We start from the raw sequence: 19,129 nt of genomic DNA on the forward strand, positions 1-19,129 counted from the left end.
AAAATTTTCAAAAAAAAATTTATCTTACTCTTTATTATGCATATGTATGTGTCTGTGAGACCAGGAGTGGGTATCAGATTCCCCTCTAGCTGGAGTCCAAGGGGAGCCGCCCAACTTGGTCCTCGGCAAAGCAGTACCTGCTTTTTAATGGTCCCTTGTGTCTGTTTCCACAAGATGTCCTGACCTGTAGATATTTTCTCACTAGCGGTCTTTCCTCTTACTGTCTGCCAACATTGTATTCACGGAAGGAGTTGGAAATTTTCTCTCCTGATTTTTTTGTTAAAGCTGTGTGAGTTTGACAGCAATTTTTCTTTGGCTGTTTGATGGAACTAACCAGTGGACCAACCTTACCCTGGGGTTTTCTTTGTGAAGAAAATCTATTGCTGCTAATATGATCCCTTGTTTAAATCTATCCAAGAGTCTATTCTAGTTCTGACGCAGTTTCACAAAGGTTGTCCTTTCATTCAGGTTGTATGTTTGGCTGGCATGCGGTTGTCCATAGTTAGCAGTGATGCGCTCTCATTGCTGAGAGGATTTCCCTTTCTATCTACTTGGTTATTGTAATTAAAGCTGCTAATGCTGTCCACCATGACTAAGAATAAGGACTGGATTCTGTCTATTTCCTCTACTGCTTTGGATCCAGTGCGTTGTTTACTCTCCTCCATGTGTTACCATTTCCTCCTTTTGGCTGCTTTGCTTGCTTTACTCATGTGTCTTGAAGAGGAAGGTAAGGGGAAGGACTTGACCTCCTTCTTGGTTTTAATGCAGGTATTGCAGCTGTGGCTTCCCTGAGCTCACAGCCTCTCCTAAGATTTGGAAAGCTGTATTTTTGTTTACGACTCATCTCAAAGCATTTTCCGACTTCTAGTGATTTTTGACATTTTGGTTATTTAGCAACATGTCAATCGATTTTTATACACTTGTGAATTCCCAAATTTCTTTCTCCTTTTGATTGATGGTTTAATTTCATTTTTTTTTAAAAAAAACATACTACTTATTATTTAAAAACTTTTGAAATTTATTAGGACTTCTTCAGTAACCTGTTATATAATTCATCTTGGAGATTCTTTCATCTACAGCAGAGAGGAATGGCTGTCTTATTTCTGCGTAGAAAGTTCTAGAGATGCCTGTTGTCTAGTTGGCCTAGAATACTGTTTAAGTTCCGTATTTTGGGGGTGGATCCTTGACCTGCTTTTTCTGATAATCACTGAAAAGTGTGGAATGGTACTCTTCAGTTTGTATTATTAACTTTTCTCTTCCTCTCTTCAGCTCTGTCAATTTTTGTATTTAGTATTTTTTTGTATTTTGTATTTAGTGGTGCAATTGGTTGGTGTGTGTATATTCCTAACTTTCACATATATTCCTATATTCCCGAATGTATAGATCCTTTAATAGTCTGAGACTCCCTTCTTATCTGGAGCAGTGTCTGTTTTGTCTAAAATCTTTCACGTCTAGCACAGGGCTAGCAAATCCCAGTTATTTATTTATTGGATTCTTTTGCTTCCACTCATTTTTTTATGGTAGACAGCCCTTATCATACATTAGAGATAACAACACATTATTATCATTATTATTATTATTATTATTATTACCGTCACCATTTCGGGATTGCCTTTCAGATTGTTCATTGCTGATAGTATTTATTTTCTGCCCTCTCATCACAAAGAACAAAAGACAGGTGGGGAGATTGGTCTGGGTTGCAGTATTGATTAATGGCATATAACTATAGACGATTCTTAGAGATGTTGATGGAAGATCAAGATGAAGATGATGCTTGAGGGTAGGTAGTGAGGATGGTATTTTCCATAAGAGTCTGGGACACTTCTGTCATGTTGCTTTACAACCTGCTCGGGATGTTGGTCTAGAAATTCAGAATCTTCTGTGACGGCTAAGTATCAATCACGTAATCACAAACTTGTGTTGCAGCACGCCCGATCTTCCCCCTCCAGGGCTGGCTCTGGGAAGGAAACTGGTGTAACAATAGGAGTATGAAAATGTTCCCATTCAGAGGCTGTTCCTCTCTTTCAGAGAGAAAAAAAGAAAAGAAAGAGGGAGATTAAGTTAAACCTGGAAAGATGCCATTTCTGGGCCACTAGTCTGAGCAGCTTTTCTTCTTCCTACGTGGAGAGGAATTAACATGATTCTCCACTCCCTTGCTCTGTGCTCCTCTGGGCTCCCCTCCCCTCCCAGCCCCCACCTGACCTTCACACCTTCCCAACATTAGGGAAAGGCAGGAAGTTTTCCCTGTGGGTTTTCTCTGTGATGACATGAGGAGCCAGATTAATCAATGGGGGAAAACCCCTGAGTGAGAACACGCCTTCTTGTGTACATTCCCAATATTTTGCTATAAGTAGGGCTGCTGGTGGAGCAGAACACTCACAGGGCACTGGATTCGCAGCACTGAGCACTTAGCACTGAGCTGATCACTCCTGGAGCTGAGAATGTCTTGCACTGGAAAGAGCCTGCTCTTCATTGTTGTGGCCTCGATAGTGCTAGCTCACTTCTGCAGCCAGTCAGAAGGTAAGTGTGGCCCCTTCTGCTGGTCCAGGAGGGAAAAAGTCTTTCCTCATCCCTAGACCTCATCTGGAAGTGCCCTGTGGACAGCAGCCTGCTAAGAAGTGTGTAAGAGGGACTGGCTGGCTCATGAGTAGGAGGAGGAGGAAAGAGTAACCAAGGATCTTCTCTGCTGTCAATTCTAGCAGATTTGGAGATAAATGGCTTTCAGAAACACTTCTACTTCAGGATAAGGTCCAAGTACCTTTTCTGGGAGTGATGTTCTGAGTGTGACAGTCTCAGGATATATGGTCATTCAGAAAAGTGGGGAACATTTCACTTCCAACCTTTCATTTTTTAAACCTCCCAACTAAGTAATATTAGTACAGTTCATAATATCCCATTAAGGTTCAGACTGTGACACTTGGCCTCAGTGTCCCTGTGAGGCCTGGAGGACATTGTTCTTCAACTTTGAGATAACATTTATTCAGTACCTTTACAGCAGGTTACACTTTAACTCCGAGGAGTGCCCGCGTATTGCTTTATTATATCACTATCTACAACAGGTGCATGCCTGAAAACACGTGGTGAACTTTATGAACGGGATTTAAATTCCACCAGCCCATACAACAGTTTCAGAGTGCTTTGAGCACAACTCCTAATGGTTACGATTTCCTCTACGTTTTTTTTTGTAGTTCCTAGAAAATCATATTTTTTTTTGTAATTTCACTACTGCCAGAGGTCAGATTAAAATTTGACTCCCTTACCCTATATTCTGAATATGAAATGCTTCTCTATACAAGTCTTTTATTTTTAAAGGATGGTGGTGGGGATGAATACCCATATTCTTGAGCGATTAGGGCAAACAGCAATGAGATAATTGAATTTCTTATTAAAGACCTAAAGAAGCCATGGGCTTGTATACTGTGTTAGTTTGATGTGGGATTCCCCTCTGCATGTTGTGAATATGTTTTATTACCATTAGTTAATAAAGAAACTGCTTCGGCCTGTGACAGGGGAGAATATAGCCAGGTTGAAATATATATATATATATATATATGAAGTAGGCGAGGTCAAAGAGACGCTGTGTAAAGGAGACAGATGCCAGAACTTTATCTGGTAAAGCACAGCCTCATGGCGATACAAAGAACAATAAAAATGAATTAATTAAGATGTAAGAACTGTCTAGGAATATGCATAAACCATTGGCCAAGTAGTGTTCTAATTAATATAGTTTCTCTGTGATTATTTTGGTCTGGGCGACCAGGAAATGCATGAGCAGACTTTGCCTACATTAGTTGAACCAAAACATTACAGCTTCTTATTTTTAAAAAAAATGATATCTGGGAGCTATGTTAAATTAGACCTCAAAGAGCCTCCACTAGGTTTCCAAATAGGAAAATTCTTTCCTGTGAACTCAATGGAATTTATATTTTTTTCTTTTAGCAGCAAGCAACTTTGACTGCTGCCTTCGGTACACAAAGCGCATTTACCCTCTCAAAATTTTTGTGAGATTCACGGAACAGCTGGTGGATGAAGCTTGTGACATTAATGCTATCATGTAAGTTATTCATTAACTTTTTAATTCCATTATGTCAGGAACACATGGAGACTTCAAAAACATGTTAACCTTTTGGAATTTTATTCAGAAATAATACTTGGAACAAAATAGTTTTATTTCATATGTACTTCAAAGTTTAAGTAGGACTGGAGTAAGTCCGAAGTTTAGATTTTGAAAAAGTAAGCATTGCCCAGGGCAGAAGTCACTTTCTAGAATAATGTTGAATGTAATGCATGAAAGACACCTTGGAATGCAGATTTTTTTTCTTTACTGGAAAATGAGGCTAACTATAATATCACTTAAAATATTCATGGTTCATTTAGGATATTTTGTTTTGGAATAATACAAGCTACTAGCCACATACCTACCTGTTACAAACCTCTGGCAGCAACAACATTGAATGAGAAGTCTGGGATTACATCTTCTGCAGCTGCATAGTCATCTGTTACATTGCAGGGAGAGTCTAAAGAAGTCCCTTCCATTCCTTCTAGCAGGATGGACTTCATGCATTTTTTATTTCCTTTCATCTCTGCAGCCAAATGCTTAGTCCGTGGAACAATAAACTAGCACGTGAAGTTTCCTGCATGTTCTGTGCAAAACAAACACCTTTAAATGCTTACTGAACACAACTACAAGTTTTCTTTTTTGATTTTCAGCCTTTACACAAAAAGGAAAAGATCCGTGTGTGCTGATCCGGAGCAGGACTGGGTGAAAAAGATCGTGCGCCACCTCAGGTATGGGTCACTGACAGACAAGCAGTCTGTCCTAAAGACAGAATAAAGGGTGTAGGCGGCAGGCCTGTTGGAAGGGAGGTCTTCAGTCCAGAGACATAGGACTTTAGAAGAGGGAATTTGAGTTAGACCGTGCAAACACAGACTTCATTTTGCACTTACACGTCAACACCATCGTCGTGTTTGTTATTATTTTAACATAATAACTTTTCTCACGTGATGGTTTAGATTTCCCTGGGCATCTGATAGTCATTAGCTACTTGATTCTCCTTGCAAGGATGTTTCCTCTTTGTATCATTTATAGACTTTCTGACACGTGGTTGGTTGCTAAATCCTGAAAGACAATTTGACTTAAAAAGAGACCAGTGATTCTGGTTCACATCAGTAATGTAGCATTTGATCAACAGATAGTAGCTAACACGATTGCACCGCATACAACGAACGCAGAAAGTCGAGAGAAGTGTCCGTCTCCTGTTCCTGTCATTAACTAGCTTTACTTATGTTGAGCATGGCCATCCTTTCTCAGATGAGCTGCAAGAATGAAGGCTTGTGATATACCTACCATCCATTCCTCTATTTGAAGTTCACACCTTTCATTTCCTATTACAGCCTAAAAGCTAAGAACAAGAAGAAGGTGTAAAAATGGATGCATTTCTGGCATGAAATTGGACACAGCCCAAGGACGAAATGCTCACAGCTGGGGCTGGAGGCTTTCCCTGCACATCATTGCACAGACCTGATTCGTGTCCCACTGGACTTGTCCAATGGATGAAGTTGATTCATATTGCATCATTCTGTGTCTTGTTTAAGCTCATGTTAGAGTTAAGTGGCATTTTATGTTATTTATAGATCTTGGTTTTCTATGTTTAGCTATTTAATGTTAATTTCCCACAAGCTAAGGGAGGATTTGGTCTAAGGAAATAAAATTATATGGACCCTTCATGTAAGCAATAACTTGTTGTAAAAAATATTTAATTTTCTTCTGTGTATTTAATTGTCTCTTAAACTGATGTGATTATCTTATATAGCAGAAAAGAATTATAAATGTATTGAAAATAAAAGACCTGAAAAGTTACTTGTTGATAGAGTCACATATTACTTGTCAAGATGTGTAGTAAAGATATTTAATGATACAACACATGTGAATATTTTTCTGAAAAAAATCTATCTTCAGTTAATTTTTCCTGGCTTTCCCCTTTGCTTCTGCTCCTCATGGCCTGGCCTTTATCTATATTGATTACAACAAATAGGTTGCACTTTTATAGTTGTAAGTCATCCCTCCAAAATTAGAATTGTCCTATATTTGAGATGCATACTCCAGTGTTTACTGATATAAGCATTTTGACATAAATAAGTAGAGCCATATTCTTTGGGGCTATAGAGAAATAGCAACCATTTAGAAAACACTGGGCAAAGTCACTTGGCTCATCTCATTAGCAGCTCTTCATCTCAACTGGGGATGTTTCTCTGCTTTTAAATCCTGAGCCACCTTTAAGCAGTTTTGCAAAGGAAAGTCACTACTTAGGAAGGTCCTAGAAGCCAATCGCCTTAGTAGCCAGAAGGGAGACTTAGCATCTTAAGTCTAATGGTTAAAGCTATAAAAAAATGTTAGCAATAGGCCTGTCAAACAATGGCATAATTCTGGAGACTCACCATAGTCCTCCCGATGATCTGCGTTTGTTTCTAAAGAGCACCAAAGACCACTGAAGACATTTATGCTGATGCAGTAAAGCAAAGTTCACACAGACACCAATGATGCAGCCCTGAGCTGGGTCTTTTGATGACAAGCTAAAAAGTATAGTGGCTCACTGTGCCCTGCAGACATCTACTCGCCGAGGAATAGTAAGTAAGCTTGAGTCATCAGGGAAAGTATGCCTACCATCCTATTCATTGGTTCAGCCAGCCTGGGATTAATCTCCTTCTGCACCCAACACAAGTGCTAGAGAGATGAAGTGATGTAAGAGTTGGTAATGTGCTCATAGTTAATTAGAGTTAAACCATGTGGTAAGAGGAAGAGATGACAATTACAGTGCCTGGTGGTGAGCTCTTTAATAGAGACAGTCATGGGGTATCTTCGTATATCATTAGCAAAGGCTTCCAGAAGAACAGAATATTAAGGTTAGCCATATTTAAATAGCTTATACTATCTTCTTGGACTATAACCAAAGCAGTTCCATGTGGCTCAGCTCAGCACTTGAGGTATGAAGGACCAGTAGGAGGTAGTCAGTTGGGAAGGGGACAGCTCAGAGTGTTTAGAAACATCCGGGGCATGTTTTAGTTGTCACAATATCTGAAGGTGGGTACCACAGGCATGCAGTGGGCAGGAGCCAGGTCTGTTAAACCTACTGGAATGCACAGAATACTTCTGCACAATGAATTATTGTCCCTCCTGAAATGTCATTCATAGTCATGCACCCATGCGACAACACTGGATGAAGCAAAACACACGCAAGAGGTGACGTGGGTGTGTGATAGCAGATTTCATAAAATAGCTTCCTTTATTGAGTAGAGTGGTTTGAGCTTGATCCTGAGGTTGCCACACAATCACTAGAAAGGCCAAGGCAGGTGGGATCTCCGGTAATGGAGGGAAGAGAGGTGAGGTAAATGAGAAATGTAGCTGCTCCGGCGTGAGAGATAATGAGATCCCAGTTAAGGTCAAGGCAGAGGGACAGGTAGAGAGGAGATAGGCTGGTGAATATTGAGATAGCCTAGCTACCTTCTGTCCACGCTTACAGGCCATTCTTTCTTGGAACTGCAGGGATGAACAGAGTCAATGTCAGGACGTGGAAATTTGGCCAACATACGGGAGGGATTGCTAGGTAAGCCTTGTAGAGCCAGGAAAGGGACAACATATTTTATTAATATTGTAAACATGTCTGAAGCTTTGGGAATAACTAGGTACACCTTAGAGAGGAGGTTGATGTCTCCTCTCTAGTTTCAGGTGCTAGTTTCACAGCCAACAATGAAAAAACCCAGGTGACACTTGAACGGGCATATGCCCATGGGCATATTAATCGAACAAGCTATTTCAGAAATCACGTTGAAATCATAGTTGAACCTGGCCTCCAAGCACAGAAGGACCTCACTCTGTAACTTGAGTATTTAATGCATTCGTTTATTGGATTAACCATGGTTAGATAATGGGTACTGTTTACAGGTTTTTCTGTTTTTCATTTTGGAAAGTGTACATTTTCCTACTTGATTTTTACTTGAGGTATAATTTACACTAACTAAAATACGTACATCTTACATAAGATGATTTCTTTTCACATTGGTAAGTACCTGTTAGCAACCTTGTGAGCTTAAGGATAGTAAGTGTTTTCAGCACCTAAAATAGCCTCTTCCATCTACAGCTCAAAGGAAACAGATGTCTGGGGTTCTTTCACAGTAGATAGCCTCTTCTAGATTTCATATTCATGAAGCTACTGGATATATAGTTTGGTATCTGGTTTAAAAAACATACCTAGAATGTTTTAACTTTTAACTTGCTTTTCAACTATATGTGTGATTCATAAGTTCATGCTCATCCTTAGGGTCAAGCAACGGCAGTAACATACTGTGTAGAGTGATGAATCCCATCAAGCCTTTGGGCCTCCGGTGAGAATATGAGAGAATGTCTGGATGACCACCAAGACAGGAGGCTTTACAAGTTCGTTTTCCCTACTATGGTTTTGACTCAATGAAAGCAAGCAAGCACGCAGTGTTTGTAATGGACTCAGGCACAATGCTGTGCTTTGGACAATGCCATGCACAGTCTCAAGTGGGACACTGATCTCCATTCCTTTAATGATTAGCATTGTTTTTTCGTAAAACATATGAACCTGCTGTTCACAAGTTTGAAAGGCTGACCCAAGAATCTTAATTTATATCTTATATTCCTATTTTCTTCTTCCTAGGCTGAATAGCAGCAGTGTGTTACAGGGGTAGGAGGCGTTGAACTCTACTTCATCTCCAGAAGGAGATGAGTTAGATTTAGATATATTATGATTGGTGTTATTCTTTTTTAAAGATATAAGGGGACAATAATGGTCCCACAAGGAGCAGCAGTCCCGCGAGGATTAGTGGTGGGTTACCCAAGGCCTTTGTGAGTCCCCCAGGTCTCAGCCAGTCCCCTGAGGCCTTGGCTGGTCACTGAGGCAGGTGAAAGACAGACAGATACATCATGCAGAGAGAGTTTGAGTATAGAGTTTATTCAGTGAGTTATGGAAGGGAAGGGGAAGTGGGAGAGGGGTGAGGGGGAAAGGAGAAAAGAGGCAGTAACCACCTTTTCTGAAGAGAGAGAGAGAGAGAGAGAGAGAGAGAGAGAGAGAGAGAGAGAGAGAGAGAGAGAGAGCAGCCTAGAAGCAGAAGGAAGATTTGCTTGCCTTGGGTGGTTGAAGTGGGCAGGGCTTGCCTCTTAAAGGGACAGGTCAAACCATTACATTTACTTAGCCAGGTCTAAGAGACAATAGACAGTTCCATACCACAAACCCTAGACCACCAACTACCCCAGGATGTGACCAGCCCCCAGCATTCTCAGCCCCCCCCACTCCATGACCCCCACAAATAAGCAGAAAGCAGTCTTGAGAATCTGCTGTCCCAATTCTTTTAACCTGTTGTGCATAACCTCCTGACTTTTTTTTTTCTTATAAAAAAGAGGTGAGAATGTAATGGCTTGTTCTTCCTTCCGCTTCTAGCCTGCACTCTCTCTATCTCATCTCTCTTTGGAAGAGGTGGCTGCTGCCTCCTATACTCTCTCTCTGTCTCTGTCTCTGTTTCTCTCTCTGTCTCTCTCCATTTCCCCTTTCCTTCCATAATCCACTAAATAAACTATACCCACTTTCTCTGCATGGCATCTTTCTGTCTCTATCTCTCATCTTCTTTGGCTCCTAGTGGGACAGGCTGCCCTGCTAACTAGCCGAGGTCTCTCACCCTCTGCCTTCCACCCACATGGGATCCACAGAGGCCTCTGGTGGTGGGACCAGCTGCCCCTCATGGCCTGCTGTGGTCTCCCACCTGCTGCTGCTTTAAACCACCTACAATGGCCCACTGTGCGCCCTGGCTCCCCGCCTGGGACCCACACCCTTCGTGGTCTGATGCTGCTCCTCGGAGAACTGCACCCTTTTATCTAAACCTTTGCAATCAGGCCACATTGAGCTCAGTGCTTTGCAGCCCATAATTCAGGAAAGACAGAGTTGCTCATTTTAGTGGCAAGCACTTAAAGCATCCAGTCAGGACAGCATCCTGAGGTTAAGAGGCCAAAGAGAACAGAGGGAGGCTGATCATACATTGATTGTATGTGTTCACAAATTCCTTTCTCTTATCTATTATGAACACATTTTAATTGATTTTTAGTTTTTAATTATTTTAAATCTGGGCTTTTGGAGGCCAGAAGTCAACTTTGGGTGTTATCCCCTTTAGTTTTCCACCATATTTTGAGACAGGGTCTCTCTTTGGTTGTTCTGAACTCATGGTTTGGACTAGACTGACTGACCAGGGAAGCATACGGAGAATCTCTCTGTCTGAGCCACACAGCATGGGGCCTATGGGCAATCAGGGGCCCCACTTTTATGGGAATGCTGAGGATCTGCAGTCAGGCCCTTATCCAAGCACTTGATGCGCTGAGCCATCGCCACAATTCACAACCACATTTTGAGACAAGCTCTGCAATTCTTAATGTAAATGATTTGACCACAGAGATTTCTTTTGTCTACCTTTGTCTTTTTTTGTGAGGGTAGTGGGTCAGTACAGGTTAGACTTCTTTATTAATGCTTCTAGACCACCTGAATGATTTGGGAGCCATTTATGGCCATCTCAAGGCAGTGGCTGGCATGCTAAAAACACACCAAGGATATCACTATGTGTATATGTGTGTTTGTACTCGTCCCCATCCTAGGGTCGTGGTGAGAAATCAGCAAGCTCTCCTTCTCTGTCTTAATGACTGAAGACAGCTTGGCCTTGGAATTTGGTTTAATGCAGATGAGGTGCAGACTCGAAGTCGATCCAGTGCCGTTGTCGTCTTCAACAAGATAAAGTCTAGAGTGATTGTGGCAGCTATCCCGACTCTTTCATCACCCAGTTCCGGTCCTTGTATTTGGTGGGTTGGGCTCAATCTGATCTGGCGTGAGATGCTACAATTTGTTGTCGAAAGGGCTTTACTTCCTTAGTTTCAACCCTCAGGACTCATCAGCTGGCCTGCACCTTCTCATCTGCCTGAGTTTTGCTCCTCCGCCATCCTGTACAGCCTAGCCTGACCTTGCCTGCGTCTAACACACCCTGCTCTCCTCCCTCCCCTGCGTGGAAGTTAGCTGTACTTTCTCTGGATAGTAGAACCTGCCCGCACATGAGTCACTGTGGGTGCCAAAATCAGTTTGAGTAAAGAGATGTTGCCTGTTTTACAACAAAGGTGTAAAATATTGTTCCCCTGAGCCTAACCAACCACAAAAACTCCACCAACAAAATCCTTAGCTCCTACATTTATCCTGCAATTAAGAAGGACAAAGAGATATTTCTTAAACTCTTAGAGGGGGTTTTAATAGTTTAGGGAAGGGCCAGGAGTTCTACTTGGGCCTTGCAGGTTCTGCCAGGGTTTCCAAGGAACATGCTACTAAACAAGTAAGGATGTGCTTAATGTTGTTGGGTGGAAAACATCTTTACACCAAAGCTCTTGTTCATGATGTCTTAGTGAGTGTGTATGTGCTTGGGCGTGTGCATGTGGCCTCTCGAGTGTATGTGAGCCGATGCTGCAGAAGTGCCTGGGGATGGGGTTACAAAAAGCAGTGGTCATCTTGGAAAAGTACTTTCATGCTTGGGATGGTGAAACCTAGCAACAGACTTCAGCAGTGAGTGACAAGCTCTTGATTCCTCCTTCCCACCCATCAGCCCAAGTCCCAGAATGCAACACTGAATCAATTTCCCATCCATATTTTTCATCCCTTTCCTCCCTAGTGCAACATGCACACTTCAATGCTTTCCTTGTGGCTCAGTCTTGTCCATCTTCTTGATGCTCAGGTGACTGCTGATCACAGTGCTCCTCCACCATTTGTTGTCTGTAAATTCATGGTCCTCCCAAAAGGCTGGGTATCAGCGTGCTTGGAAGAGCAAAGATTGCTCTGGACGAAGTTGAACCAAGCCGTAACAGCTGGGGAGAGAAGCCAGGACTAAATCTGGACTCAGTTTTGCTGAAGCAAAGGAGAGAAGAATTTTTCTAAGAGATGAAGTAGGGTATTGTAGGCAATCTGTGTTTGTTAATTGGCTTTGCCAAGAGGAGAGCACATCCACCCTAACTTCAAGATGAAACTTACATCTTGGAACAAGCGTAGGCTCCAGAAGTTAGGCTTTTCTCCTAAGGGCAGGGCTGGGAGGTTAGGGCATTAGGTTCCTGTTTTTGATGATTACCTTTCGAAGGCTGACTCCTGGGTCCTAGAGAAAGTCATACCTGGGTTCTAAAATATGGTTTTTCAAAAACTTAAATCTCAAAGTGGCGGAGAAAAAACATTCACAAAAAAGTTTTCCAATGTAGGAAGGAGGTGAAGCCAGGGTCCTGTAAGTGGGGTAGCCTGGCTGCAGCTCGGTCCAGCTAGAGGAAACTTCAAGGCCTTGTGGGTATCTTTCAGATGACCCCATGAATTCACACACCATGATTCTGCACAATGTGATAAAAATACCCTCACCCATGCCTTTAAGCCACTCAGATTTTGTATTATTGTCTCAGTTTTGGCCTCTAAATTATAATTTGAAAGTAAACGTCTCCACAAGGGTGGGCTTTTCTGGCTACCTGATCTCTAAGTAGGTCTTTAGTAGCTTATTTCATAGCATCTTGTTAATAGTTAGATGCCTGGTAAATAATTTGCCTTAGCACTTGAAAAAATGGGAAGGATTAAATGAACTTACACTTGGAACTTATTCCTGACTCCTGGCAGGCACCCAAATGTTGTCATCGCTGATACATTCATTGCCTGTATTTTATTCATGTATGCATCGGCTAGGTGATCTCTCACGCATTTCCCACCATGACAAGTTTGTTAAGGCACAGATTTCAGCCCACCCCTTCTTGCTGCATTCCCAACACCTGCATCAGTGTCTGCTGTGGACGCTGCTCAGTAACAATAGAGAACTGAACTGATGTCTGTATAATAGCAACCAGACATGTGTTCAAATACATGCAGATACATGTGAGAGCATACACAAGAAAACATCAATGTTCTTGGCATTATTTTTAAATAGTATGAGAATAATATGTATAGGGAATAAAACAAAAGGAGAAACAATGATCAAATAATTTTTAAAAGCCTTAAATTGTTAGGTAGCAAGTGACTTTCATCTGTGTCTTAATAAAATCTACAGTATATGTATGTATATACATACATACACACATATATATTACATGTATATTAATTTCTTAATCAGAAAAGTCCTCAAACAGAATGCAACCTACAATTTCTACGGGTTATGGTGATAAATTTGTAGTATGATTTTTAGGATACTTAACACAATCTAAAAGGGCAGAAACCTTCCCATTTCAGAGGAAAAAAAACAGTTGGGACAGTTTTAACAAGGTACCACATGCCAACGCTCCTTCTTGGTAACTTCTAATTAAAAAAGCCAATTCTAGAGATGTTCAGAGACATTAGATGGTTACCTTTTCTGTCAGCACTCCGGGAGAAAAAGTCCTCCTGTGCTTAGCAAGCCTTCTGGTTTGGGCTTATCATTAGATTTTGTCTGGGGGCTGTGCAGTCCTTCACTAACTTTTCTCCACGTTGTTTGTTAAAAGTTGAAATCCCTGCTGATTCTGGCACCAATGATGAGGTCTGGAGTGGAGGAGGCATCTGCACCAACTGAGCCTCTTGGCCTCATCCACAGGAAAGAGAGCAGTTCTCCTCTTTGTGGTGGTCAGAGTCAGCTGGCAAATGTCCTATCTGGATGGGGCTCTCAAAGCAGAACATTTTAAGAGGAGTTTGTAAGAACTTTGCCTTCTTTCCCTAAGAGTGATGGCTTTCTCCGCATCTGAAGGATGTTTAACTGTCTGTCACCAAGATGTGGGATCAGGCTGTTTCCGAAGTTGGTATCTGATTGCCTGATGGCAGCCCAAGAGGAGGGGGAGCAGATTGAACTCACTGTCAGGATTGTGCACTCACTAAGAAGTGAGGCTGAGAATGAAGTCCTGACCAGTGTGGCCCCAATGCTTACATCTTTATACCATGTGGACAAAAGGAAATGCTGAAACCGTTGGTAACAGTTCAGATACATATAACATGTCTGGAAAGTTCGCCACACTATCCCAGGTTAGGAGGAGGTTCAGTCACACACTGGGCCCCTATTACACATCTTCTAAGTCAGTGAACTGTCTTGAATTCATGGGTGTAATTGCAGCACAATAAATGGATGTTCTGCTTCAAATAGCTGAATAAATTTGCTTAACTTGGCTCCCTCCCGCCCTCCTTATCTCTCTCTCTTTTCTTTCTTTTTTTCTTTCTTCTTTCTTCTTTCTTTCTTTCTTTCTTTCTTTTTTTCTTTCTTTTATTCTTTCTTTCATCCTTTCGTATTTCTTTCTTCTTTTCTGTGCTCAGAAGTTCTTCTCCAATCACTATGCTAGGACATGGCAGCCTATTTCTACGCTTAAATCTGAGATCTTGATATCAGTTAGCAAATAATTATTTTTATGCTTGCTTCTAAGTGTGTAATTCCCTATTTCTAGGATGTCCTGCTTTCATATCTTTCTTGGCACATATGTGGTACCTGCAATGTGTTTTAAGCTAATAGAACAATTGCTTTCTCTATGCTGTGACAAAGCCCACCACAGAAGCAGCTCACGAGAGGGAGGGTTTGACTTCCATCTCAAGGGATTTCAGTCTGTCAGGGAAGGCTGGTCTGTCATGCTGGGCAATGCCTGGGGTAAGTAGTGGCTCTGTCTGTGCTTTTGTGAGTGTCACATCGTGAGCAGCTGACAAGGAAGCAGACAACTTCAGTCAGAACCAACAGCAGCCATACCAACAAGGCCCTTGCTTAGTAACACTCATGTCCCCAGTCCACCCAAAACAAGGATCACTGATTAGAAACCAACAGTGTCAACAGCATAAAGCAGTTACGGACATTTTACAATGACAAGAAATAAATTGATTTAAACCACAACAGCTAATAAATATCCTTGCAAACAGCTTAAGAGCCGTGTCATACAAAGTTAAAGCCAAATTCGATTTTAAAAATCAGAGTTTAGCAAAGACAGTTGCTTTGCTGTATAGTTCTGAGAGCAGTGAGTTCATTCTTTCTGTGGTGGTAGCTTCCCGCAGTAAAGAGTTCCTGTTTGTCTGACAAATTGCCGTAGACCGTGTTGGTAATCTGAAGGAGAGGAGGATTGGGAAATAAGAAAATGTCAGCATTGACAGTCTTGCATCAGTCAGGTAGCATGTTGGGTTTCGTGACGCCCAAGTAACCTCACATCTAATAATCTTCCGTGACAGCCTTTGGCCTTCTGCACTGGGTAGGTTGCATCATGAATACCTGGAGGTTTAGCATAATGCATCCGGTATTCTGCCTGGAGAGTTTCCTACTCTATAGGTCTAGGGTGGAGACGAGTAATGTATTCCCCCACTTAATTGTTGAAGGTGGTTTCATGTCCCATAAGTTTTACTCCCAGTCCTTTCATAAGTTCCTATTATTTCAAAATAACTTATATTTTTTTAGATTCTGATTTCCCAGATTAATGAAATTTTGTCAGATCAAGTTTCTTGTGGGAAACGTAAACCTCTGAAGGCATTTTAGTCAAGATGGGGTTTAGCGTAGGGACCTGGGTCATAGAAAATGACTGGAAAGCTGAAGGAATGGGCTCTCAGTTGAGGTTCTGAGGAACGGTTCTAGAAACAGGAAAGGGTTGATCCCTCCCGAGTGAAGTTCTAAAACTGAGAGATTGGAGAGGAGCTGCCAGCTGCTATGTGGCACGTGACGCCCCACTACAGCTACCTCAGCGTGCCCAGGACCCTGGGAAGTGGGCACCCAGCGCTATTCAGGATCTAGAAGTCACTCCAGGAACCTAAGGTGGATGTGAGATGGTAGCAAAAATTGTCACCCCCTGTGACTTCTCCAGACATGAAAATCTAGAAAAGGAAAGGGAAAGAGGAACATTAAAGGGGACACTGTCTGTCTTCTGAATCTCAAAATCTTTTAAAATTATGTTTTATATTTAAAGATTATAATAGGATTATATTACTTCTCCCTCTTCTCAAATTCATGGCTTCTCTTTTCATCAATTGTTATTACATAAATGTTATATAAATGTATATATGTTCCTAAATACACGAGTACAACCTGCTCAGTCTGTACAATGTCACTTGGAGGTGTGCATCTCACATCTCAAAACAGATGATCTGATGGCTGATCCTGACTCATAGCCAGTTCTCTAGCTGACAGGTAGTTTGCAGATTGCCACGCTCAGCCTCTCAGTTTAGAAAGTGAGAAAAAGAGATAGCGTGGGTATGAAAGGCACAGTGTTGATCATGGACAGGGCGCAGAGGAGACCTTAAGGAGTCTGCAGGGCAAAGGCACTTGTCTGACTGAGCAGCGGTATGCCAGTCAGGAAGTGTCCAAAGGAAGCTGTGATGTTGTCTCTAGAACACAGAAGGATGGAATGCGTGATCTGATCTTTGAAAAGTAATTTGATGATAAGGTGTTGATCCATTAGATGAGTCCAGAACTAGATGTCAAGTATATTCATGGATGGAACGATACTAGGGATCGAACCCACCACCTCTCCCTTGTCCTTCTACCACTGAGGTGTGTCTCCAGCCTTTTTAAAGTTTGAAACAGGGACTGGTTAAGTTACTTAGGCTAACCTTGAACTCACTCACCATCCGGGGCTGTCCTTAAGTTTCAAATCATCCCTATTCTTCAGCTCCCGAGTAGCTGAAATTCCAAGAATGTGCCCCCAGGTTTGAGTGATGCTTAATTTTACTTCGAGTGTTTTTAGGTTGGACACTACTGTATTTTGAAACCACAGTCTTTATTATGAGATCCTGAGGGTTTTATTCATTATTCCCCATTTGCTCTTTTGACATTTTTGAAGAAAAAAAAAGTTAGAATGTACAGAAAAGTTGGTCATAAGCCAGAGGTTCTCAACCTTCCTGACGCTGTGACCCTGTAATACAGCGCCCCATGCCATGGCGATCCCCTACCATAAAATGATTTCATTGCTACTCCATAACTGTAATTTTCCTACTGTTATGAATTGAAATGTAAATAGCTGATATGCAACTCCTGTAAAAAGGTCATTCGACCCTCAAAGGGGTTGTGACCCAATGGTTGAGAACCGCTTTGAGCAGCAGTCAAAGGGATTGTGACCCAATGGTTGAGAACCGCTTTGATCAGCAGTCTTGGATGCCTGTGCACATTTGATCACTTTGCACACCTGCTCAGGTGCTCCTTCTCTCTGAAATGTTGACTGAGATTCTTCATATCATTTGGCGAAATGGTTATGCTCACCTCTGAATGTTCAGCAGAAATGGAGAGACCACAAGAGTCTCTTGCACAATCTGCGCTGTCACACTTAATAAATGTAATTACCCCTCCCTAGCACAAATATCCATATATATATGGATATATATATACATGCCCAAACAGTGATCCACACCATTTAAAAAAAAGTTTTAACCTTTTCCAAATTAGGGTCCCACAAAAACTTACCCATAATACCCATTGTGTAATCTAAAAGTTATACCTTTTATTTATTTATTTATTAAAGATTTCTGTCTCTTCCCCGCCACCGCCTCCCATTCCCCCCCCTCCCCCAATCAAGTCCCCCTCCCTCATCAGCCCAAAGAGCAATCAGGGTTCCCTGCCCTGTGGGAAGTCCAAGGACTACCCACCTCCATCCAGGTCTAGTAAGGTGAGCATCCAAACTGCCTAGGCTCCCACAAAGCCAGTACGTGCAGTAGGATCAAAAACCCATTGCCATTGTTCTTGAGTTCTCAGTAGTCCTCATTGTCCGCTATGTTCAGCGAGTCCGGTTTTATTCCAGGCTTTTTCAGACCCAGGCCAGCTGGCCTTGGTGAGTTCCCGATAGAACATCCCCATTGTCTCAGTGTGTGGGTGCACCCCTCACGGTCCTGAGTTCCTTGCTCGTGCTCTCTCTCCTTCTGCTCCTGATTTGGACCTTGAGATTTCTGTCCGGTGCTCCAATGTGGGTCTCTGTCTCTGTCTCCTTTCATCGCCTTTTCATATTGAGTATTTAATGATTGTTTCTTGTTGCTTTCTTCTGTCTTTTATATTGTCTTCAAGTTGGAGGTTAATTCTAATAGTTGTATGGTTTCACATAAACTTTTCTGATACGATTTCTTAGGCGAGGCTTGGATTGTGTGCCTATGTCCACATTATACCACCCTGTCCTGCTATGCGTAATGCTAATTTAACTGTTTGGTAAGGCTGTGAAGGTCAGATCTCTCCACCATATCAGGGAGGTGTCCCCTTGGCAAATACTGACATTTGGATGTCACACCTGGCTTCCATCATGGTTGTACTGGTAGCTTTGTATTCCTGGTGGTCCTGAGTCAATTCTTTGTTTCCTAGTTAAAATCTCTTGTTACTTTTTCTACATTTATTTGCAAATGAATGTAGAAAAAAAAAGCTGGGCTTTCCTTTAACCTGTGGGCGATAATATGTAGTCCTTAGGAAGTTGCTATTTTTCAAAGTAGGAATTTGGGGTGGAGGATAGATAACTCCAAGGAACAATAAACCCATGTTTTCCTTTATCATTGACCCCTCCTCCCGCCCCACAGCCATTTTTGAGACAAGGTCTAGCTATGTAGCTCAGGTATAATGTATATATAACACATTTAATATCAGCATCTGGGTTACTGAAACATGGGAGTCATGGTCTTAAAACAAATGCTTCAGGGCCTATAAGATGGTTTATCAGTTAAAGGCGCTTTCTGGGGGCCAAGCCAGAGGACCTGATTTGGATTCTTCCGGCCTTGAGTAATGGATGAGAGTATGGATTCCTCAAGCTGTACCCGGACCTCTACATGTGCAAACTCCCCCAACCCTCCACATGAGAAGTGAGTAAGCATAAAAATGAAAGGATATTAAATGTTTCACCAAAAGTAAATAATGTTTGAGTACCAGATATGACAATTATGCTGATTTATTTATTAAAGAAAATACATATATCAAAATTTTCATTATACTCCGTACATTTGTGTAACTATTATGGAATAATTGAGAAAAGTGATGCATAAATCACTTGTGTAAATAAAAAGAGTTAAACCACTGAGTGGAGTTGTTTATTTATTATTTTGGATTTATTTGTTCTTGGACTAAATACTGCCATGCTTTTACAAAGTGCATATTAGAGGGTTTCTTGAAGTATTAGATTTGA

At 41.7% G+C, this 19,129-nt stretch overlaps 1 protein-coding gene across 2 annotated transcripts; it reads left to right on the forward strand.

The window, feature by feature from the left end:
• The first annotated feature begins 2,385 nt into the window (after nt 1-2,385).
• Ccl20 (C-C motif chemokine ligand 20) lies at nt 2,386-5,860 on the forward strand. Of its 2 annotated transcripts, none has more exons than XM_075951654.1 (4): nt 2,386-2,520; nt 3,943-4,054; nt 4,711-4,788; nt 5,395-5,860. In XM_075951654.1, the coding sequence occupies exons 1-4, from the start codon at nt 2,442-2,444 to the stop codon at nt 5,423-5,425; spliced, it is 300 nt and encodes a 99-aa protein (XP_075807769.1). In that variant the 5' UTR covers nt 2,386-2,441; the 3' UTR covers nt 5,426-5,860. The 2 variants fall into 2 exon arrangements, with proteins under 2 accessions (XP_075807769.1, XP_075807768.1); XM_075951653.1 differs by having other exon boundaries at nt 2,387-2,520; nt 3,940-4,054.
• The last annotated feature ends 13,269 nt before the right edge of the window (nt 5,861-19,129 follow it).

This window comes from Microtus pennsylvanicus, chromosome 17 (genome assembly GCF_037038515.1).
Source record: "Microtus pennsylvanicus isolate mMicPen1 chromosome 17, mMicPen1.hap1, whole genome shotgun sequence".
Classification (NCBI taxonomy): Eukaryota; Metazoa; Chordata; class Mammalia; order Rodentia; family Cricetidae; genus Microtus; species Microtus pennsylvanicus.

What these genes read in the sequence shown, in the direction of transcription:
- Ccl20 (XM_075951653.1), top strand. Translation starts at nt 2,442, where the DNA reads ATGTCTTGCACTGGAAAGAGCCTGCTCTTCATTGTTGTGGCCTCGATA. An exon ending in CTTCTGCAGCCAGTCAGAAG is followed by an intron (nt 2,521 to 3,939) that starts GTAAGTGTGGCC and finishes TTTTTCTTTTAG; the next exon opens with CAGCAAGCAACTTTGACTGC. An exon ending in AAGATCGTGCGCCACCTCAG is followed by an intron (nt 4,789 to 5,394) that starts GTATGGGTCACT and finishes TTCCTATTACAG; the next exon opens with CCTAAAAGCTAAGAACAAGA.